The sequence below is a fragment of the Salvelinus namaycush genome, chromosome 15, assembly GCF_016432855.1.
Source record: "Salvelinus namaycush isolate Seneca chromosome 15, SaNama_1.0, whole genome shotgun sequence".
Lineage (NCBI taxonomy): Eukaryota > Metazoa > Chordata > Actinopteri > Salmoniformes > Salmonidae > Salvelinus > Salvelinus namaycush.
The window spans coordinates 9648003-9672253 of record NC_052321.1 but is presented as its reverse complement, the minus strand read 5'-3'; the positions used below and the strand labels follow the sequence as shown (position 1 = coordinate 9672253).

The 24251-nt window shown below is 42.8% G+C and overlaps 1 protein-coding gene across 1 annotated transcript; it reads right to left on the bottom strand.

Annotated features, from left to right (window-relative positions):
* Nucleotides 1–203: 203 nt before the first annotated feature.
* Nucleotides 204–23089, bottom strand: LOC120059828 (gamma-aminobutyric acid receptor subunit rho-1-like). Its single transcript, XM_039008880.1, has 10 exons — nt 22974–23089; nt 17610–17666; nt 17273–17379; nt 10058–10125; nt 9040–9263; nt 2401–2483; nt 2123–2263; nt 1755–1907; nt 1299–1495; nt 204–521 (listed from the first exon to the last, which is right to left on the bottom strand). Exons 1-10 carry the CDS (start codon nt 23087–23089, stop codon nt 204–206), a joined length of 1464 nt encoding a protein of 487 aa, XP_038864808.1.
* Nucleotides 23090–24251: the final 1162 nt, after the last annotated feature.

Here is a 24251-nt window from a genome sequence, read left to right as displayed (position 1 = left end):
GAGGGCATACTGTTGCAAAATGTAGCAAAAGTTTTGCCCTGAAAAACGAAAACTCGTGTTTCTTATTGGACAAGTTCAGGTAGTCGATCCCTGTTTCAGTCAGTGTTGTGCCGTTTGGTGCATAATGAAATTGAACATGTTGTGCTCTATCTGCAGCATGTGGCTGTGTTAGGGTAATATGGTCCTTCCCCATTGGCCAGGCGTTAGGAGTAGATGGACCAGTAGATGATGTTGAACAGGACGTAGGAACCAGGGAAGACCATCCGTGAGTACTTGTCTATGGCGTGGGTATCTATCCAAATGTTCACATAGCCTGGCCTCTTTACCTGGCCCGTGAGCTGGGGATCCCCCAGAACCACCTGGGCAAACATCCTCTCCTGCCTGCCTCCGTTCTCTGGCATTCCATAGTTCCCTGCGGTGCCATAGTTCCCTATATTGTTGACGTCCATGGTGGTGTAGCCAGTGATCTGGGGGTCGCACATGGCGTCGTCAGGGTTTCCGATGCCACATGTACACGGCAACTGCAGATAGCGGGGAGTAAAAAAGAAAAAGGTTGAATTAAAGGACAATAATTTGAAACTGCAAAAACTTAAGTGGCTTTAAATCTACTGATGTCTAATGTATTTAGTAATTTTCGAGCTTAGGGCTTCTCAACAAGGTTGTTCGTGGCAGGAAAAGTTTTCAGGGGCTGTGTGAGTTAAAATAGGCCATCAGACTGTTAAACAGCCATCACTAACATTGAGTGGCTGCTGCCAACATACTGACTCAACTCTAGCCACTTTAATAATGGAAAAATTGATGTAATAAATGTATCACTAGCCACTTTAAACAATGCCACTTTATATAATGTTTGCATACCCTACATTACTCATCTCATATGTATATACTGTAACCTATACCATCTACTGCATCTTGCCTATGCCGTTCGGCCATCATTCATTCATATATTTGTATGTACATATTCTTATTCATTCCTTTACACTTGTGTGTATAAGGTAGTTGTTGTGAAATTGTTAGGTTAGATTACTTGTTAGATATTACTGCATGGTCGGAACTAGAAGCAGAAGCATTTCACTACACTCGCATTAACATCTGCTAACCATGTGTATGTGACAAAAAACATTTGATTTGATTTCCTCCTGAGGCATCTTATGCAGTTTCAGTTCCACATGCCACAACATTTGGCATATAGAGAAATATACAGCATGCAAAGTTGTTCTCCAGATGTAGTTCTAAAAATAAAAGTATACAGAAAAGCAGAAAAACATTTTATGCAAATGAAATGAAACAAACTGTACCCTCTCTCTTAGTTTCCTCTCTTTCCTTTCCTGCACGGTAGAGAGGTAGTTGACCGCTGCATACTCTATGACCGAGAGGAAGACAAACACGAAACTGACCCACAGGTAGATGTCCACCGCTTTGATGTAGGACACTCTGGGCATGGAGGCGTTGACTCCAGTGATGATGGTGGACATGGTGAGCACTGTGGTGATACCTGGACAGAGTCAAAAGACATTAGGGACAGTTACCCAGACACAGATCTCCATTGAAATAGCTTTTTAGTCCAGGTCTTGGCTTGATCTTTTACAGTTGATGTCAATCTTTATTTGGGGCACTGTCGAGACCAAACAAACTTCACAATCACTGTTGGAAAGACAGCAAGACTGTACTATATCTCAAATAAAACATGGAAATATCAATTTAGCCTAGAGCCAATAAAACGTCCTGGTCCTTCTGGCAAAGGCCTTTCCTACCCAAAGGGACCCTAGCGGGGACGGCCCGGCGGTCAATCCAGAAGGAGACCCAGGACAGCATGACCATGAGGGTGGCTGGGAAGTAGGTCTGGAGCAGGAAGAAGAAGACGTGACGTCGCAGGGTGAAGTGGATGTACAGACGGTTGTACCAGCCTGAGAAGAAAAATAAACACAGCTGATATTCTACACAGATCCAGTCCTTTTCACCTGTTTCCATTCCCATACTGCAGGGGTCTGAAACTCACGACCAGCGGGCCAAATGTGGCCAGCAAGGCAATTTAATGTGGCCCACGGTCGTCTTTGTAAATACAACTATGGGCTATAATGTGTCTTTGTAATATCTACTCAATCTGTGACTTCAGGGTTACCTGTACTGCTATAGAAGGCCAGCTTTGTAGTGGTGTGAAACTTCTGGATGAGGAACTGGGATAAAGATATCCTCTCGTCTGTGTTCAGTGACTCGTTGCCTTTCTTCCAGTACAGCATGAGATCATCGTCCGTGTAAGCATCTGACGAGAGAATGTTCAAAAACCCCAATGAATACCTCATATAAATATGATTGCTTATCTTTGATCATGTGATAAAAACATAATCAAATGTCATCAGAGATGTGTAGGTAATTAGTAAAGTTGAGAGGTGCACTCACAGCTCTCTATTTCCAGCGAGCAGGTCTGTGTGTCTAGAGGGAAGCGACTCAGGTCCATGTTGCACATGGCCGTGACCGTGACTCTGTGAGAACAAAAGTGACATCAGAGCCTGACTTATGCCTGACCAGAATTTACTATGGATACAAAGTGATGATTATAATTGTGAATTGCTTTGATTGTTTTTGTTGCCTTTATGCTGAGCTGTAGCTGAAATGGATCAGTATGACTATTATAAGCTTACTTGAATAGGGTATGAAACAAAAAATGCCAGGTGAAGAAGTTTTTATCTCAATATCAAATAATTTCTGGGCAACAATTAAGTACCATATTTTAAAAGTTTTTCGTAATAATGGTAAAAAATAAAGAAAATAGCTTTTGAGCAAAAAACTATTTCTTAAGCAATACTTTTGCTAGGTCTGAGCGGAGCGGTAAAGGGCACCAAAGCAGTGCATTAACCCCAGTTAGGATTGTGGTGCGGGGATCAATCCACCAGAGTGGAGGGGCCTGATGGGAGTGATATGTAACCTGAAAACTAGCTGTTATTGGGAGAGAAGTTTGGAACTCTCATTGTTATTGGTCTATTAATTTATTCCGCCTGATGATTTATCACCAAGCAAGCCAAAACTCCACCCATGCAAAACCTGCTGATTAGAATGTCCTATGTAGAAATAACACTGATTACATTTTCATATTTTGACAGTGTTAGTTTCATCATCTGGTGTACAAATATGGTACAAAACACAGGAAAACAGAATTTTTAATCTACCGGGCCTAAAATAATTTAACAAAAAGTTGTTGGGGATTGAGACTGCTTTTCCAATGTCAACTCCATGTAGGTGATCTAGGTCTAATTGCTAGGAGTCTACAGAATGTTATATCCGATGTCACTGAAGGTTACATGAGGTCTCTATTTGGCGGCTGTCTTGTTTACAATTGGACTGGTGTTGATTAAATCTGTTCAATGAAGAACACTGGCAAGGGAAGGGAAAATGTTTGTCATACAGTCCTGATTACAACAGTGTTGTCCACCTGTCTCATGAAATGGCTGTCACTAAAAGGTCCTAACTTTGTCAGATAAATTATGTCATGCACCACCAGATCTATATTTATATCATCCATTCAATGAACTCATTGTCCAATTTAACAACCAAGGAGGGTTGCACACACAGGATCTGACATGTATAATTACTAAGTAGCATGTTCAATAGCTTTGTTTTGCTGTCCAACAAATAGGCCTCCTTCATATGCCTCAATAATGTCACGATCGTTGGTTGAATTAATGGACCAAAGCGCAGCGTGCATAGAGTTCCACATGTTTATTGGATGAAACTCACAGAAAACAATAAAGTGCAAAATGAAACGTGAAACTAATGTAGTGCTCGCAGGCAACTAGACATAGACAAGATCCCACAAAAACCCAGTGGGAAAAGGCTGCCTAAATATGATCCCCAATCAGAGACAACAATAGACAGCTGCCTCTGATTGGGAACCATACCAGGCCAAGATAGAAATAAAAAAACTAGACTACCCACCCTAGTCACACCCTGACCTAACCAAAATAGAGAATAAAAAGGATCTCTGAGGTCAGGGCGTGACAGTACCCCCCCTCCAAAGGTGCGGACTCCGGCCGCAAAACCTGACTCTATAGGGGAGGGTCCGGGTGGGCATCTAGCCTCGGTTGCGGCTCCGGTGCGGGACGTAGACCCCGCTCCGCTCGTGGATACGCCCTCTTTGGTGGCGACTCTGGTGCGGGGATCGTCGCCGGAAGCTCCGGACCATGGATCGTCGCCGGAAGAACCGGACCGTGGTTCGTCGCCGGAAGCTCCGGACCGTGGATCGTTGCCGGAGGAACCGGACCGTGGATCGTTGCCAGAGGAACCGGACCGTGGATCGTTGCCGGAGGAACCGGACCGTGGATCGTTGCCGGAGGAACCGGACCGTGGATCGTTGCCGGAGGAACCGGACCGTGGATCGTCGCCGGAGGAACCGGACCGTGGATCGTCGCCGGAGGAACCGGACCGTGGATCGTCGCCGGAGGAACCGGACCGTGGATCGTCACTGGAGGCTCCGGGCCATGGATCATCACTGGAGGCTCCGGGCCATGGATCCTCACTGGAGGCTCTGAACTGTGAACCGTCACTGGAGGCTCTGGACTGGGAACCCTCGCTGGAGGCTCTGGACTGGGAACCCTCGCTGGAGGCTCTGGACTGGGAACCCTCGCTGGAGGCTCTGGACTGGGAACCCTCGCTGGAGGCTCTGGACTGGGAACCCTCGCTGGAGGCTCCGGACTGGGAACCCTCGCTGGAGGCTCCGGACTGGGAACCCTTGCTGGAGGCTCCGGACTGCGAACCTTCGCTGGAGGCTCTGGACTGCAGACCATCGCTGGAGGCCTGGTGCGTGGAGCCGGCACAGGATGTACTGGGCTGTGGAGGCGCACTGGAGGTCTGGAGCGTAGAGCTGGCACAACATGTCTTGGACAGATGATAACCTTCGCACGGCAAGTGCGAGGAGCTGGCACAGGACGCACTGGGCTGTGGAGGCGCACTGGAGACACGGGTCGTAAAACCGGCACACATTGTACCGGAACGGTGACACACAACTCCGGCCGAGTCCGTTGAGACGACACAGGACGTACTGGACTGGGAAGGCGCACTAGAGGCCAGATGCGTGAAACTGGTGCAAATGACACCGGACTGGTGTCACGCTCCTCAGCACGCCAGCTCTGCAGCGCTCTCAACGCCAACGCCTCTCTCCGGAATCTTTCGTCGAGTTCCTCACTTGACTCCCAGACTGGCTCTGGTTCACCCCTCGGCTCCGCTGATCACTCAGTGTGCCCCCTCACCCCCACTTTTTTCCCCCGGGCTATCTTTTGGGCTTGCGTCCTGTCCGCGAACCCTGGCGTCGTCGTTGTTCCTCCTTCGCTGCTTCCGCCTGTTTCCATGGCAGGCTTTTGTCTCCTGCCATTATTTCCTGTCAAGTCCAGGATGTCCTCGACTCCTGGCTTTCCTCCCAGGCCCAGGATCCCTGCTCCTCCTGGGCAAGCTGCTTGGTCCGTTGGTGGTGGGATCTTCTGTCACGATTGTTGGTTGAATTAATGGACCAGGGCACAGCGTGCATAGAGTTCCACATGTTTATTGGATGAAACTCACAGAAAACAATAAAGCGCAAAACGAAACGTGAAACTAATGTAGTGCTTGCAGGCAATTAGACGTAGACAAGATCCCACAAACACCCAGTGGGAAAAGGCTGCCTAAATATGATCCCCAATCAGAGACAAGATAGAGGCCAACATAGAAATGAAAAAAACTAGACTAACCACCCTAGTCACACCCTGACCTAACCAAAATAGAGAATAAAAAGGATCTCTAAGGTCAGGGCGTGACAGATAAGTCAACTTGAAAAGGATTTCAGCACTAAATCCAACACCCTTAAGGGTTAGTTATCAAACCAAGGTGGTGTTCAGCTAGCACAAAAACGTTCCGAAACGGGGTGCTATCGGAACCTGTCCAAAAGAAACGCTTGTTTCCGTGTTCCGTTGCAAAACCTTTTGCTATGGTGTGCCCTGATGCAGGATTTACCAAACTCAGTCCTGGGGCCACCATGGGTGCACGATTTGTTTTTTTCCCAGCCTAGCACTACACAACTGATTCAAATGATCAAAGCTTGAGTTGGTTATTTGATTCAGCTGTGTAGTGCTGGGGGGGGTGGGGTGGGGCGATGAAACAACTGAGCCCCATTAATTTTCAATGAAGGGAAGGGAAGTGGGTGGGGGACTGTTGGGCAACACAAGCATAGATGCTTCAGCTTTATAGCCCCTGTAATCTGTCTGGGTTTCCCCTTCTGTCTGTGGTAACACTGTAGCTCCACTGTACGCGTTGCGTTGCGTCAATGTGACATTCTACCTGCTACACAGAGCTGTTTTCTCACCACCAAATATGGTAGTGAGAGGAAGACCAGTCGTGGGCAGTGGGAGAGGATGGAAGTAGGTAAAACTGGCCCAACATTTAGCACATTTTCTCATCAATGAAACATCTGATCTCAATAAATGTTTCTGTTTCCAAAACCAGAATATGTTACGAATCCAGTGCACAAAGTTTTATACACTTGACGCTTTGCCAAAGTAAAAAGAAAAAGGCATTGTTTAGAATGAGTGCAATGCCAAATTGAGTTTGTGCACACGCACACTTCAGAGAGGAGGTGTTCCATAACGGAAATATACACATTTTTATAAACCTTTATTTGTTTAGGGTAGTCCAATTGAGACCAGGGTTTCATTCCCAAATGGTGCTCTGAGTACAAACATTTTCTCACAACAGGAAGAATAATTTACATTACAATTAAAACAAGATTAATACAAATAACCATAAGGCACAACCTCAACACAACCATTTTAACAAATAAACCACTACAATAAATCAAAGCAACTAAACTACCCTAGCAGCACCAGGGAATCAATTTGAAAGGAATTTTGTAGGTTATTCCAACACTGGAGGGTACTAAAACTAAAAGAGCATTTACCTAAATTGGTCAAGACCAGAGGGACCTCAAGAGATAAATCCTGCGAGTGGGTTTGGTTGCTCATTCTTTTATACGTTAGCAACGAAGTTAGGTAAGTTGTAAGCTTGTGTAGTAGGGCTTTGTAAACAAAAAGCGAGTAATGAATTGATCTATGGGACTTTAATGGGGATCAGCCAACGTTTTGATACAGAATTCAGTGGTGAGTATTAAACCTGTCACCAGTGATAAAACGTATGGCGCTACAGTATGGTAGACAGCATCCAATGGTTTATGAGTAGTGGCTGCTGCAATCTGGTAAATGATGTCATCATAATCAAGAACTGGCAGGAAAGTTGACTGCACAATCTGCTTTCTGCTACTTAGGGAAAAACAAGATATATTTCAAAAAAATAAGCCCACTTTAAATCTTAAATAGATCAACAGTATGTTTTTTAAACATGAAGTCTTTGTCAATCCAAATGCCCAGATATTTGTTGGCAGGAACCCGATCAATGGGAGAACCATCCAATGAATATGTCATGCCCTGATCTGTTTCACCTGTCCCTGTGATTATCTCCACCCGCTCCAGGTGTCGCTTATTTTCCCCAGTGTATTTATCCCTGTGTTACCTGTCTCTCTGTGCTAGTTTGTCTTGTATGTTTAGTCAAGTCAACCAGCGTGTTTTTCACCGTACTCCTTTTCTATTCTCTTTTGCTAGTCTTCTCGGTTTTGACCACTGCCTGACTCTGGACTACTTTCCCGCCTGCCTGATCACCCTGCCTGCCCTGACCTTGAATCTGCCTGCCTTTCGGTACCTATTGGACTCTGAACTGATTTTGACCTTTTGCCTGTACACGACCATTCTTGCCTACCCCTTTTTGGATTAATAAACATTGTAAGACTCCAACCATCTGCCTCCTGTGTCTGCATCTGTCTCGCCTTGTGCCTTGATAGAATACATATGTAGTCCATCTGAAACATTGCAAGAACTACAGAAAAACATGTATTTAGTTTTGCCTGCATTAAGTCCAAGTTTTAAACCAACCAGGGCTTTCTGTAAAGTAACAAGGTCAGATTGCATCTCTAACATAGCCTGGTCAGCAGTTGGGTCAATGGCAAATATAACAGTGTCGTCTGCATTCCGATGAATATTACACATTTTAACAGATAGACCAATATTATTTATATCAATGGTAAAGAGAACAGGTCCCAGTACTGACCACTGCGGTACACTTTTTGTGATATCCAGGAAACTAGACTTAACGCTATCAAAGATCACACATTTAGTCCTGTCTGACAGATACTTTTCAAACCACTTGCAAGCCTGATCCAGGCCTAATTCAGTCAACCTCTGAATAAGAATGTGATGGTCATTGGCATCGAAGGCCTTGGAAGGTCTATAAATAAGGCAGCACAATGATTTTTATGATCCAATTTTAACACATCATCTAAAGCAAGTGTAGCTGCTGAAACCGTGCTATGTCCAGGTCAAAAAACGGATTTGTGCACATTAAGAACAGAGTGAATAGTTAAAAAAGTTCTTAGGGGAAAGTTATTCAGAGATTCTAAAACTTTGGAATGGCAAGAATTTGGAAATTGGACCGTAGTTATCTAAGTCAGAAGGATCTCCACCTTTATGTAAGGTGAGGACATGCACCGCTTTCCAGATCTTAGGGATAACGCCAGAAACAATAGTCAAGTAAATATTAAATGTCAGTGGTTCTACAATTAGTGGTGCAGAGAGAGCTCCATTAAGAACACATGCTACAACATACCAATAGGATCTCGCTAGCTCATGCTTGGCTTTCCCTACCTCCTTGCTTGTTCTGCACACAATGCGTTATTTGCACCTACTGGAAACGACACAGATTAACTTTCTTTGCGAAGTTGTAAATATCAGAGCATGTTGTTATTTCTCATTATTTCACTTCACAAGAAAGAATGAACATGTGAGAATTGAACCTCTGCTATTCTTAAGCTTGGATGCCGCCTTTGGACGTGATGCAATGCGTGCGCAACACGGGCAGTACAGCAGCTTTCATTGATTTCAAAGGAAGTATTTCCTCAATGGCTGATGGCTCCTGGCAATGCTGGACGCCCGGTGGCTATAGTGTAGCAGGGCTGTAACACAGTGGAGCTACCTCAGACTGTAAAGCACGTTGCCGTCAGGGTACACCCTCAGCATGACGTTGTCCGTGGTGGTGTCATGGATGAAGGACCTCTTGGAGTGGACGAAGAACATGTCAGGAACCCAGATCTTCTTGGCCAGCCTGCTGTCAAAGGTCATGCTCTGGTTATTGGTACTGGTGAAGGACAGGCGCTCGTCCTTCCAGTAGTGCCTCAGGTACAGGGTCATGGTGAAGTCCTGAAACAACACAGCAGGTTGGTGGGGGTGGTGGGAGTGGGGGTAGGAGTGGTGGTGGTGTTGGTGGTGTTGGTGGTGGTGAGAGTGGCGGTGGTGGTGGTGGCTGTGTTGGTGGTGGTGTTGATGGTGGTGGTAGTGGTAGTGGTGTTGGTGTTGGTGGGATTGGTGATGGTGGGGGTGTTGGTGGTGGTGGTGGTGGTGGTGGTTATGTTGGTGGTGGTGATGGTGGGGGTGTTGGTGGTGTTGGGAGTGGCGGTGGTGGTGGTGGCTATGTTGGTGGTGATGGTGGGGGTGTTGGTGGTGTTGGTGGTGGTGGGTGGTGGTGGTGGTGGTGGTGGTGGTGGCTGTGTTGGCGGTGGTGTTGGTGGAGGTAGTGGTGGTGGTGGTAGTGGTGGTGGTGGTGTTGGTGGTGGTGGTGGTGGGAGTGGTGGGAGCGGTGGTAGTGCTGTAGGACAATCACGCCTATTGATGAATATGCTATTTGGATGCAACATAGGTACTGTATGTGTTTGGAGGATTCTACATGTGAGGTACAGTATCTGAGTTGAGTATACTTCATCTTTTGTCATTACATAATATTAATAAACGGCTTCTCTGGTTGAAAGCATTTTTCTAGATGGTGGAATACTTTTTCTAAAGTTTGGGGAAAAGATTTAGCCTGGTCAAGCAGACTAACGGCTGTGCTCACGTTTCTGTTTCACAAACAGAATGTGAGCTATTGTGCGATCAGTCTCGTTCCACCAGGTTAGAAAGGATTACCCTTCACTGTGTAAAGAGACTGAAATCCAACTCACCATATCCACTTCAGAGATTGTGTCCAGACTTTCAACCTGAACATCTACCCCAACTGGAATAGGGGGTCCTGTAATTAAATAAAATTGCATTGGTAAAAATTTCAATGAGAGATTAGATTTTCAGAATTGATTGACTATCCTGGACCTCTGTTCAAAAACTGTTTTAAAACATGTAATTACAAGTGCAGTACCATTTATCCTTCATTTCCTTCACGCATTGCTATAATGGATACTTTAATTAAATTAAAAGCATTTTATTTAACCTTTATTTAACTAGGCAAGTCAGTTAAGAACTAATTATTATTTAATGATGGCAAAAAAGACAAAAGGCCTCCTGCAGGGATAAAAAAAAAAAAAAGTATAAATATAGGACAAAACACACAACACAACACTACATAAAGAGAGACCTAAGACAACAACATAGCAAGTCAGCAACACACGACAACACAGCATGGTAGCAACACATCATGGTAGCAGCTCAAAACATGGTACAAACATTATTGGGCACAGACAACAGCACAAAGGACAAGAAGGTAGAGACAACGATACATCATGCAAAGCAGCAACAACTGTCATTAAGAGTGCCCATGATTGAGTGAATGAAGAGATTGAGATAACTGTTCAGTTTGAGTGTTTGTTGCAGCTCGTTCCAGTCGCTAGCTGCAGCGAAATGAAAAGACGAGCGACCCAGGGATGTGTGTGCTTTGGGGACCTTTAACAGAATGTGACTGGCAGAACGGATGTTGTACGTGGAGGATGAGGGCTGCAGTAGATATCTCAGATAGGTGGAAGTGAGGCCTAAGAGGCTTTATAAATGAACATCAACCAGTGGGTCTTGCGACAGGGATACAGAGATGACCAGTTTACAGAGGAGTATAGAGTGCAGTGATGCAGTGATGGTGGGGGTGGAATGCTCTACTTTCTGGCTACCCGGATAAAGCACTAAATAAACTTCAGTTAGTGCTAAACACGGCTGCTAGAATCTTGACTAGAACCAAGAAATTTGATCATATTACTCCAGTGCTAGCCTCTCTACACTGGCTTCCTGTTAAGGTAAGGACTGATTTCAAGGTTTTACTGCTAACCTACAAAGCATTACATGGGCTTGCTCCTACCCATCTTTCCGATTTGGTCCTACACGTACGCTACGGTTACAAGACGCAGGCCTCCTAACTGTCCCTAGAATTTCTAAGCCAACAGCTGGAGGCAGGGCTTTCTCCTATAGAGCTCCATTTTTATGGAATGGTCTGCCTACCCATGTGAGAGACGCAGACTCGGTCTCAACCTTTAAGTCTTTATTGAAGACTCATCTCATCAGTAGGTCCTATGATTGAGTGTAGTCTGGCCCAGGAGTGTGAAGTTGAAAGGAAAGCACTGGAGCAACGAACCACCCTTGCTGTCTCTGCCTGTCCGGTTCCCCTCTCTCGACTGGGATTCTCTGCCTCTAAACCTATTACAGGGGCTGAGTCACTGGCTTACTGGTGCTCTTCCATGCCGTCCCTAAGAGGGGTGCGTCACTTGAGTAGGTTGAGTCACTTACGTATCTTTTTGTCTGGGTTGGCGCACCCCCTTGGGTTGTGCCGTGGCGGAGATCTTTGTGGGCTATCCTCGGCCTTGTCTCAGGATGGTAAGTTGGTGGTTGAAGATATCCCTCTACTGTTGTGGGGGCTGTGCTTTGGCAAAGTGGGTGGGGTTATATTCTGCCTGTTTGGCCTTGTCCGGGGTATCGTCAGCCTCCAGTATTTATGCTGCAGTAGTTTATGTGTCGGGGGGCTAGGGTCAGTCTGTTATATCTGGAGTATTTCTCCTGTCTTATCCGGTGTCCTGTGTGAATTTAAGTATGCTCTCTCTAATTCTCTTTCTTTCTTTCTTTCTTTCTTTCTTTCTTTCTTTCTTTCTTTCTTTCTTTCTTTCTTTCTGAGAACCTGAGCCCTAGGACCATGCCTCAGGAATACCTGGCATGATGACTCCTTGCTGTCCCCAGTCCACCTAGCTGTGCTGCTGCTCCAGTTTCAACTGTTCTGCCTGCGGCTATGGAACCCTGACCTATTCACCGGATGTGCTACCTGTCCCAGACCTGCTGTTTTCAACTCTCTAGAAACCGCAGGGGCGGTAGAGATACTCTGAATGATCGGCTATGAAAAGCCAACTGACATTTACTCCTGAGGTGCTGAACCATCAAACAGGCAAAGCGTCAATACAGGACTAAGGTCAAATCATACTACACCGGCTCCGACGCTCGCTGGCTGTGGCAGGGCTTGCAAACTATTAAACTACAAAGGGAAGCACAACTTCTCCCTGTCTGAGTCTGTAATACCAACAGGTTTCAAGCAGACCACCATAGTCCCTGTGCCCAAGAACAATAAGGTAACCTCCCTAAATGACTACTGACCCGTAGCACTCACGTCTGTAGCCATGAAATGCTTTGAAAGGCTGGTCATGGATCACATCAACACCATTATCCCAGAAACCCTAGACACACTCCAATTTGCATACCGCACCAACAGATCCACAGATGATGCAATCTCTATTGCACTTCACACTGCCCTTTCCCACCTGGACAAAAGGAACACCTATATGAGAATGCTGTTCATTGACCACAGGTCAGCGTTCAACACCATAGTGCCCTCAAAGCTCATCACTAAGCTAAGGACCCTGGGATTAAACACCTCCCTCTGCAACTGGATCCTTGACTTCCTGACTGACCGCCCCCAGGTGGTAAGGGTAGGAAAGAACACATCCGCCACGCTGATCCTCAACAAGGGGGCCCCTCAGGGGTGCGTGCTCACTCCCCTCCTGTACTCCCTGTTCACTCATGACTGCACAGCCAGGCACGACTCCAACACCATCATTAAGTTTGCTGATGAGACAACAGTGGTAGGCCTGATCACCGACAACGAGACAGCCTATAGGGTGGAGGTCAGAGACCTGGCCGTGTGGTGCAAGGACAACAACCTCTCCCTCAATGTGATCAAGGCAAAGCAGATGATTGTGGACTACAGGAAAAGGAGGACCGAGCACGCCCCCATTCTCATCGACTGGGCTGTAGTAGAGCAGGTTGAGAGCTTCAAGTTCCTTGGCTTCCACATCACCAATAAACTAACATGGTCCAAGCACACCAAGACAGTCATGAAGAGGGCACGACAAAACCTATTCCCCCTCAGGAGACTAAAAAGATTTGGCATGGGTCCTCATATCCTCAAAAGATTTTACAGCTGCAATCCTGACGGGTTGCATCACTGCCTGGTATGGGAACTGCTTGTTCTCCGACCGCAAGACACTACAGAGGGTAGTGCGTACGGCCCAGTACATCACTGGGGCCAAGCGTCCTGCCATCCAGGACCTCTATACCAGGTGGTGTCAGCCATCCTAGTCATGGACTGTTTTCTCTGCTACCGCACGGCAAGCGGAGCTCAAAGTCTAGGTCCAAGAGGCTTCTATACAGCTTCTACCCCCAAGCCATATGGCTACCCAGAGTATTTGCATTGCCCCCCCCCCCCCCACGCTGCTGCTAATCTCTGATATTATCTATACACAGCCACTTTAATAACTCTACCTACATGTGCATAATTACCTCAATTACCTCGACACCGGTGCCCCCCGCACATTGACACATTGACTCTGTACCGGTACCCCCTGTATATAGCCCCGCTATTGTTATTTACTGCTGCTCTTTAATTATTTGTTATTCTTATCTCTTACCTTTTTAGGGATCTATGGACTGCTTGGACCATGTTCGTTTGTTGGTGATGTGGACGCCAAGGAACTTGAAACTGCATTGTTGGTTAAGGGCTTGTAAGTAAACATTTCACTGTAAGTTCTACACCTGTTGTATTCGGCGCATGTGACAAATAACATTTTATTTTATTTGGTGACAGGCAGTGGCTGAGACAGCAGATTTTCTGACTTTATACACTGCACTCTTTGAGAGATGTAGTTAGCAAACCAGGCCAAAGACCCCTTAGAGACACCAATACTCCTTAGCCGGCCCACAAGAATGGAATGGTCTACCGTATCAAAAGCTTTGGCCAAGTGCTTCAATAATCATTGATTCTAGCACAAAGAACGTCACGTATTGTGACTATACTATGTGTAATACAATATACAGTACTTTCATTCAGTCAGTGTAAGCCTAATGCAAAAAATACACTACAATAAATTCAGTGCTGCATTGTCAGCCAATGGATTTGCTTGTGCCATGATGGGCTGGATTCTATTTTTTAAAACTGTTTTAACCTTCACTCTCCATCATCCGCCTTAGTACAGGAACACAATTAGGTCACAATGGATCACAGTTGTTGCAGCCGCAAACATCTGGATGCCTTTCCAATCTCTCTTTTTTAGATCTATTTTCTTTCTCAATAGGAGAGGGGTCATTCATAGTGTGATGCTTTTTAGACTCAGATTGCACTTACAGCTGTTTATGTTTATGTATTCATAAAACAAGACATATTTGGCCCTTGTTCTGGTTCATGAATATCACATGCATTCTAAAGCAACGCACATGTTGCTTGATCCATGGGCTTGCGTGGGTGCTCTGAAACACATTTTGTCATTTGGCCTCGAACATCATTGTATCTCTATGTTTGAACTAAGGAGGTCATCCTAAAGGTATTATGGATTCCCAACATGTAAATAACTCAAAAAGTAAATTTAACCTTAACATGAGACCACTGGGCACACATTAGTTGAATCAACGTTGTTTCAATGTAATTTGTCAACGTATTGTGACGTGGAATCAACATGAAAAATACATTGGATTGCGGAATAGTAATCAACCAGTACTGATTTCATCTAATTTCAATCAGCATTGTAAACATTGAAATTAGGGTAGAACTTGTACTTAAATACATTGACTTAACCTGACTTACATCAATCTAATTTCAACATAATCATCATGTAGAAACATAAAAAAACATATTTTTTATCCTGTATTTAATATACTGTATATTTAAATTACTTTGAATCTCATATTTGATTAGACATATTGTATGTTATTTAACCTTGTTTCAATGTTGATAGTAAAATGGTATGTTATGCCATCAACCTAAATAAAGATATATTGAAATAAAATGTCAAACCACAGTCCAACGCTTCCTGCCTGAACAATGACAATTCAATATCCAGTTAGACTACAAAGTAATTATTAATGTTGTTGGATTCACATCTCCATATCAACCAAAAATCTAAGTTAAAGAATAGCACTAAATCAAATGAAACTTTATATGCACTTCAAATAAAGTTTGATTTGATTTAGTCCTTTTCTTCAACTTAGGTTTTTGGTTGAGATGGAGACATGAATCCAACATATTAATAACTTATATATTAAATGTGAAATCAGCCAACCATCCTTCACATACAAGACAATATCCTAAGGTACACATTTTCTATTCATATTATGAATTCATCCTATTTATAGGGCTAATGGTAACTAGGATCCAATCAACCATGGATGAATGATAATATACCTGACTACACGTTGAAATGATGGTGTCCTCTGTTGGGCAAATCGGATTTCAATGTAGCCTACATAAACCCAACCTCACTCCAAATTTACTTTCACATACAGCTTGTGAAGTAAGAAAAGTTAGAAGAGTTACTTTCAACTATTCAATGTGATTTACGCGAATGAGTATGGAAGCTGATGTGTCTAGTGTGTTGACGTGATAGCTTGGCAGAAATGTTCACAGCTCGCTTCCAAAGCTAAGCAAGGTACATAGAGGTAGGTATCTGGAATGTGATTTGTTCTCACTGAAGGGCATTACCCCTCTTATACCAGTAGGAGTCACTGTTCAGGCAGTAATTTTGGCTTCATATTTTATTTCAAAAGGGGGATACCTAGTCAGTTGTACAACTGAATGCATTCAACTGAAATGTGTCTTCCGCATTTAACCCAACCCCTCTGAATCAGAGAGGTACGGGGGGCTACCTTAATCGACATCCACGTCTTCGGCGCCGAGGGAACAGTGGGTTAACTTCCTTTTCTGGGGGCAGAAAAACTGATTTTTACCTTGTCAGCTCGGGGATGCGATCCAGCAACCTTTCGATATACCTCTTTATTTAGGTTGATGGCATTACGTTGAAACAATTACATTGATTCAAACATATTATTTTATTATCAACATTGAAACAAGGTAAAATAAACTATGTCTAATCAAATATAAAATGTTACATACGTTCAACCCCGCAATATACATAGAGTATACCTCCCATGAAAAACCCAGCAGCGTTGCAGTTCTTGACACAAACCGGTGCATCTGGCAACTACTACCATACCCTGTTTGAAGGCACTTACATTTGTTTGTCTCGCCCATTCACCCTCTGAATGGCACACATACACAATCCATGTCTCAACTGTCTCAAGGCTTAAAAATTATTCTTTAACTGTCTCCTCCCTTTCATCTACACTGATTGAAGTGGATTTAACAATTGACGTCAATAAGGGATCATAGCTTTCACCTGGATTCAACTGGTCAGTCTATGTCATGGAAAGAGCATGTTTTGTATACTCAGTGTATATTGAATATAGGATGAAAAGATTTTGAACGTTTCCATGTGGAATTTCAACAAATGCATAGATCCAATTATTATGTTGAAATTACAGAAGATTTATGTAAATCAATGTATATCCCCAGTGGGATATGTCCTGTAATCCCACAACAGCAAATCCCCTGTACGATGACCATGAAACCACAAACACTCTGTCAACATCCGTGTTAAAAGAGAGAGTACAGATATAGGATCTTAATTTGAGACAGTTTGCTACAGCAGGAAAATAGTCCTGCAGCAACAGGAAATGTGAAATATTATGTGGATTATAATGAATGGACATTTTTTGTAGGGGTTCATGAAAATTCTCAGCAACAAAAGAGTGATCAAATTAAGATCCTACATCTGTACTAGCATGACAATATACATCTTGCCATGTTGTTGGTGTCATTAGGGCTTCTAGAGGGCTGAGCTGATAAGACCATTGGATAGATTGTCTGACCCTGTTTAAAGGAAAAAAGGAGTTTGCGTTGGTGCTCTAAGCAACATCAAAACAGCAAACACAACTAAAGGGAGTCAGTAAACCATTTGTGCATTACCATCAAAGTAATTACTGTTGATGCAGGGTAGGTACAAAGCTTAAGTGGAGCATGTTTTTCACATACTAAACCTGATGATTTTACTAGGTAGAAATATACACATTATATGACTCCTGTAAAGTCTTACCTCCAAATGCTGGTCTCATGGTAAAGTCATGGTCATCTATTCTTAAGAGCTGCTCAGATTTTGTCATGGGAGATTTTGTCATGTCTGGACCTCGTTTCAGGATTGGGCTGTAGTGAGGAAAAGAGGTTGTCTTTTTAGAGTTAGGCTATAAGTTGAGGATCTCTTTTTTCAATGGGCAAATGCATGTTGTACACTGTCAAGTATGATAGCATTTTACAATATCAGGTTTGCTGTATTTACAATATCAAATGTATTGATAAAACCTTTCCTGTCATGCTTCAAGTTGGCAAACCACTTTTGCTGATCAGTGTTTTGTACAATGACATTGAACTCTAACCTTGCGGTCTTGCTGTGAGCTCCTCCATCATCCATTCTTGATGTTTCTCTCCTGGATCTGTTGATGAAAAATATTTGAACACATCAATCAACAATTAGTAAACTATACATATCTATATACACATCAATTACACAATACATAGCTATATACAGTACACATTATTACACTATACATCAAAAGAAAAGATAAAACATGAAAAGAAAAACACAATCATATGAAACAAACACATTCTTCAGTAAAATGGCCCTCTAACATTGTTAATTGTTTTTGGGAAAGGAATAGTGACATTCACCTGGGCATAATGAAAAGATCACAAAATGATTTCAAACAGCTTCTGGTCAAAATGGCAAGATGAAGTCCAGTATAGGTGATAGATATTCAATAAATGACACAGGAGTGGCACAGTTGGTAGCACATGGCACTTTCAACGCCAGAGTTGAGGGTTTGAATCCCACAGGGGACCAGTATGAATTAAAATGCATGCACTCACTACTGTAAATTGCTCTGCATAAGAGCGTCAACGTAAGTATATAGTAACCTTGTAATGATAACCTTTAATCAAACTGAGACCGTTGTGAGGCTGAACTACAAAGCAAGTTTTGTGCAGTTTAGCAACAACAACAAATAAATAATTCAAAGAAGCAACAACCAGTGTAAGACACAGTAGAAATTGTTGTTATCATTATATTATATATTAACAATATATTATATTGTTGTTATCATTATCATGTTTTTTATAAAGCTAAGCAGAAATTTGTCTTTTACTCTCAACTTGACTCAAGGAGCCAAATCAGGCTGAATCGTTGCCATTTTCATCCCCTGTAACGATCGTCGTCATATTCCTCCTCCTCGGATGAGGAGGAGCATGGATCAGACCAACACGCAGCGGGTTGTGAATACATAATGATTTATTAAAGCAAACGACGAAACACGAAAACAAACACTTGGAAGGATTACAAAATAACAAAACAACGTAGACTGACCTGAACATGCAAACTACATATAACGAAGCACGCATGAACAGGAAAGAACGAACGAACGAGACGAGACAGTACCGTGTGGTGCAATAAACACAGACACAGCGACAATCACCCACAAACAAACAGTGTGAAAACACCTACCTTAATATGACTCTCAATCAGAGGAAATGAAAACCACCTGCCTCTAATTGAGAGCCATATCAGGTCACCCTAAACAAACATAGAAACACATAACATAGACTACCCACCCAAACTCACGCCCTGACCGTCAAACACATACAAAATAACAGAAAACCGGTCAGGAACGTGACATCCCCAAAACACAAGGGCATGAGGGCATTCAGAAAAACACTATTTCAAGAGAACGTCTCGTCAACGCTCAAAGGGATCCTACTTCTGAACGCTTGTCGCTCTGATAGCGTTATCCAGGTCACGGCAGAAACATAAAAAAATAATTAAAAAAATAGATTTTCCCCTAAAAACCCTCAACTGGATTAATGGGTGGCCTACGGGCGAGTGCATGCTGTGACAGTGCCCCACAGGCGTGCATGGTGAGAGGAGAACAGCAGACAGCGATATTATCTACCGTGACAATCAGACAGAGAGCAAGAGAGTGCGCTGCTGGGCGCTAACCGGTGTGGGCTGATGGGTAATGGGTGATATTCCTCTCTGTCCTCCCCAGCAGCTGGTTGATAATCCGCTTGGCACAAATGTATCTCCAATCCCCTCCAAGGGCCAGAGTCTAGAAAAGTCTCTCTGTGTGTGTGCGTATGCATGTGTGTGTGTGTGTGTGTGTGTGTGTGTGTGTGTGTGTGTGTGTGTGTGTGTGTGTGTGTGTGTGTGTGTGTGTGTGTGTGTGTGTGTGTGTGTGTGTGTGTGTGTGTGTGTGTGTGTGTGTGTGTGTGTGTGTCTGTCTGCAGAACACTGCCTTGGGGCTTCCTATAGCTCTGCTGTTGCTATACAGTTGCCTGCCTTTTCTGGCCTGACAGAGTCAACACCAGGGTCATTAATCAACTCCTGTTAAGTGCACATAACAAGGAAGAGCTCAGTTGAAAGTGCATCGCAGTTCACTGGTGCCAATTTAAACTCAGTTATTTTTTTAATTGCTCTGTCCGGATATCGGTTTGCTCCAGTTCCGTGATTGGATTCACAGCAGTCCAGTCATAACAAAACGTTGCATTTCTCAGAAGCTGATTGTACAATTGACTGTTGTTGTTAATTTCATGCCATTCAAGAGGACAGAGAATGCTTTTCATATGAACTTTAGAGAAACAGCTTTGGGGTGAGAGGTCGGGTTTAGTATACCATCAGTGTCTGTTAAGCTAAGCTAAGACTGTCTGATACTGCTTTGATGTACTGTGTTCTTCTGTTGTTTTTTGAAGAGAGAAAATTAACACATGTTCAAGTCCGTCGCCATATATGTTTATGGTGCCTGTTTCAAGTTATGTGTTGCTAACATTTTGGTTTCACTCACAGCAATATACTGTGTTCCAATGTTACAAAATGTGTGGCATCTGTTCACGACCATAACATTTCCAAACTACATGAGAGAAAAAGTGGTTATCTACAACAATATCTGTGTAACTTTGAAATAAAGACTTTTAATTTTCCTTGAAAATATAATTGTGATTGAATATCTTAACACAATATTTTATTTTTATTACATTTTTTAGTTAAATGAAAACCCACCTCATTCTTCTCAAAACCTAACCCATTGGATAGAGGTGCATTTTTCAGCAACACAATGCAACAAATGTTTATGCCAAAGACACCAGAATAGCTTTCCAAGAGTTGTTGAGTGTTCAAGTCTCAGTCCAGACTTAAATTTGCTTGAAAATCAGAGACAAGGTTTATTTATATTGGTGTCCGTTAATGACTCCCAACCAAATTCAGTGAGCCTAAGCAATTTTGACAAAAATTATGGATATACATGTATGTTGCCCTAAGAGTTGTGCAAAGTTGGTAGAATCTTATTCGAAATTATTCACAGCAATAATGGCTGCCAAAGGTGCTTCCACCAAATATGAACTCAGGTTTGAAGACGTATGCAATCATTCAAGACCTCTTTGTTTTTTATTTTTAATAAATTTTTTAAATGTTCTATAATTTTTCTTTCACTTTGAACATCTGGAGTAGGTTGTGTAGATTGGTAGAGGAACATCCAATTTTAATTCCTTATTAGAATACATTTTAAGACTGTGCAATGGGTGTGTAGACTTTCACTATCGACTGTAAAAATAGCTCAAAGAGCCATGATCACATGAGAGTGAAATTGTGTCTAAAGGAGACATGGTTTGTGGGATTAGGAAATTAAAGGGCCTTTGGAATGCACTAAGTGGATATAAATCACTCAAAGCTGATAGTGAGTCCAAAGGCACCCTGCAGTTTGGATGGGAAAAATCATTATCATCTTCACTAGAGATTAACAGGTGCACAGTTCTGTTTTTAGCATTGTACTGTAGGACTCGAGAGCTCTTACATTTTAGGAATATTTCATATTTTGCAGGTTATTATTGTTGTTTATAATAACGTGCATTTTAATGTGTAGGCCTATATGAATGTGTAGTTTGATGTATTTATTGTATGTGTAATGTGGTGCTATAGAGGGCTCATCTGAAAAAGAGACCTTGGTCTCAGCATTGACTCCCTGTCAAAATAAAGTTTATCTAAAATAATATTTAAAAAAATTATGAATCTGTAGGCAATATGCCTAGACAACATGTATTTGCGGTTAATTATATCTGGGCTAGAAAATGTACTGTCCTAAAGCTATAACATTGCAACAACATCATCGCTCTTAAGGATCGTACTCTTTTTTTCAATTTTTGCTTAAAATGACATACCCAAATCTAACTGCCTGTAGCTCAGGGCCTGAAGCAAGGATATGCATATTATTAATACCATTTGAGAGGAAACACTTTGAAGTTTGTGGAAATGTTAAATGAATGAAGGAGAATATAACACATAAGATCTGGTAAAAGATAACACAAAGAAAAAAACATGCATCTTTTTGTATTTTCATCTTTGAAATGCAAGAGAAAGGCCATAATGTATTATTGCAGTTTAGGCGCAATTTAGATTTTGGCCACTAGATGGAAACAGTGTGTGTGCAAAGTTTCAGATTGATCCAGTGAAGCATGGCAATACTGGACAATCAATATTTTGTACCAAGTCTGCCCAAATGTGTCGAATTGGTCAATTTATACATGTTCAAGTACATAACTATAGAGAACATACAAAAATGATATGGTAATACAACATTTAAGTTTACACTTTCCCTGGAATGTCATACATGATGGATCATTAGCTTATACACTAACTATCACACATCTAGATGGCTGGGCGGGGTGGGTGTGGAGCCAGAGACAGCAGAGGTTCAAACTGGAGAACCCAGTTCCTACATTTGAATATAAAGATAGATTTTATCAAACAAAACTATGCTACATTTTATCTCTTGGACCCTCAGGATGACAAATCAGAGCAAGATTACTGAGTGTAAGTACATTATTTACCTTCAGAGGTGAATGTATCAAACCAGTTGCCGTGATAAAAGTTTTTTGTTGTTATGCAATCTCCTCAAACAATAGCATGGTATTTTTCCACTGTAATTGCTACTGTAAATTGGACAGTGCAGTTAAATTAACAAGAATTTAAGCTTTCCCATATAAGACATGTCTATGTCCTGGAAAGTTTGCTGTTATTTACAACTGTCATTCTAATCACATTAGCGCACATTAGCTCAACCGTCCCGGTATAGAGACAATGATCCTGTAGAGGTTAAAAGCAACAATTGTAGTAAATTTGCCATTCAGCTGTAACATACTGTACTGTATGTAATATACGGTATGCCTCATTGCCACTTAATCCATCAGTTCCAGATAATTGGTTCTATATGTTGTTAACTGTATGCACTTCAAAGTATTGGTTGACCCTAGCCTGGTCCCAGGTCTGTTTGTGCGGTCTTGCCACCTCCTGTGGTTGCTGACATGTCAAAAACAGATAGGACCAGGCTAGGTTGAGTTAGGGCTCCATAAATATGTATCATAAACTGATCAGAATGATATTCATTCCATCCAATAGCGCCACATCCAGTCCAGCCACCCATGGAGCAACAGCCACAACATCCAACAATAGAACATTATTAGATACTGGAATATAGGTCCCCTCTCTAAATCCCCTTTCTGAATAAGTCTAAAATCACCTGGTGGGGGAGCAGAACAGGTGAGGACAACAGAACATTACCATCACCAAGTGGACATCTATTAAAAATACAGATTCACATTTTAACCCATGTCTAGATATAAAATGTCAATCAAAGGATAAATTCAATGCCATACATCCAGTCTGTGTTATGTATAGATCCTGGGATGGAATTTGCATTTACCTGCTTTGTTTGTAGGTCTCCAGCTTGTCACCTCTTTGATGAGCTGATCTCCCAGCAACCCCCATGAGGCAGACGCAGAACAGCACCAACACAGTATCCACCTGCATGGTGCACATACCCCTGTAGACCACTCAAACTCCAGTCAAATTCCACACCCTACCAGGGCTAACACCTCGTGGGTCCTGAGACATTGTCTTCAGCAGAACAGCATCGGGGCCGGGGAAGAAGCAGCAGCTTTGGCCTGACCAACAAACATCCCACGGTGCTTAATCTCCACAGTGGGAAAAAGCAATTTTGACTAAACCTATAAATCCTTGAGCATCAGATGGCACAGATTTGATCCCTCCAGTGGCGGATGTGGCTCATTCGCTCTGCCCTGTTGCTCTACTCTGCTCTGTACCGCCCAGACCAATTCTCATAATGATGCAGCGTGATCGTTTGGGAGGTCAATGGTGGGAGATAGATACAGGACCTGGTTCACACAGTCAGACACAGTCCCTGATGTGGAATACTATTAAGTCCCTCAGCTGTGTGCCTATCAGTGCTTTTTTACTGAGACATCTTCAAGGGCTGCTAAAATACGGCTTCAGCCTGAGATTCGCAAACATAGATATGTGGGATTAGCCTACATACACAAAGAGATTGGTCTCTATTAGATAGGATTAACCTATTTCAACAAATAGTAGCCTTGATAATATGAATGAATCATATTCATCAGTGAAGAGTATACTAGCCTACGCTGATGTCATCCATTCTTTTATAAAGACCGCGTTCTTTCTGTGTTGTTGTTGATAATCAGCAGCACATCAATCCAGCCTTGTAAATAAAGTAATCTTGAATGTTTGAAAGATCATGAAATTGGGAAAGTTCCATGGGACGTCAATTTGAGCATTGGTGTAAGTAATGTTAGGCATCTTTTATGTTTGATATTTTGTTGTATTCTTGGCGACCTATTTGAAGAGAACAGACAGCAATAGCTAAACAATCACATAGCTCATTACTCTGACTGATCCCAACATATGATGAATGCCTACTGTACAGTGGAGGCTGGCGGGAGGATCTATAGGAGGACGGGTCATTGTAATGGCTGGAATATAATTAATGGAACAGAGTCAAAAATGTGGTTTCCATGTCTTTGATGTGTATGATATTGTTGCATTTACTCTATTCCAGCCATTACAATGAGCCTGTCATCCTATAGTTCATCCCACCAGCCTTCACTGCTACTGTACATGATCAGTATAACATTATAATGTTATCTGAAGAATGAAAATAATC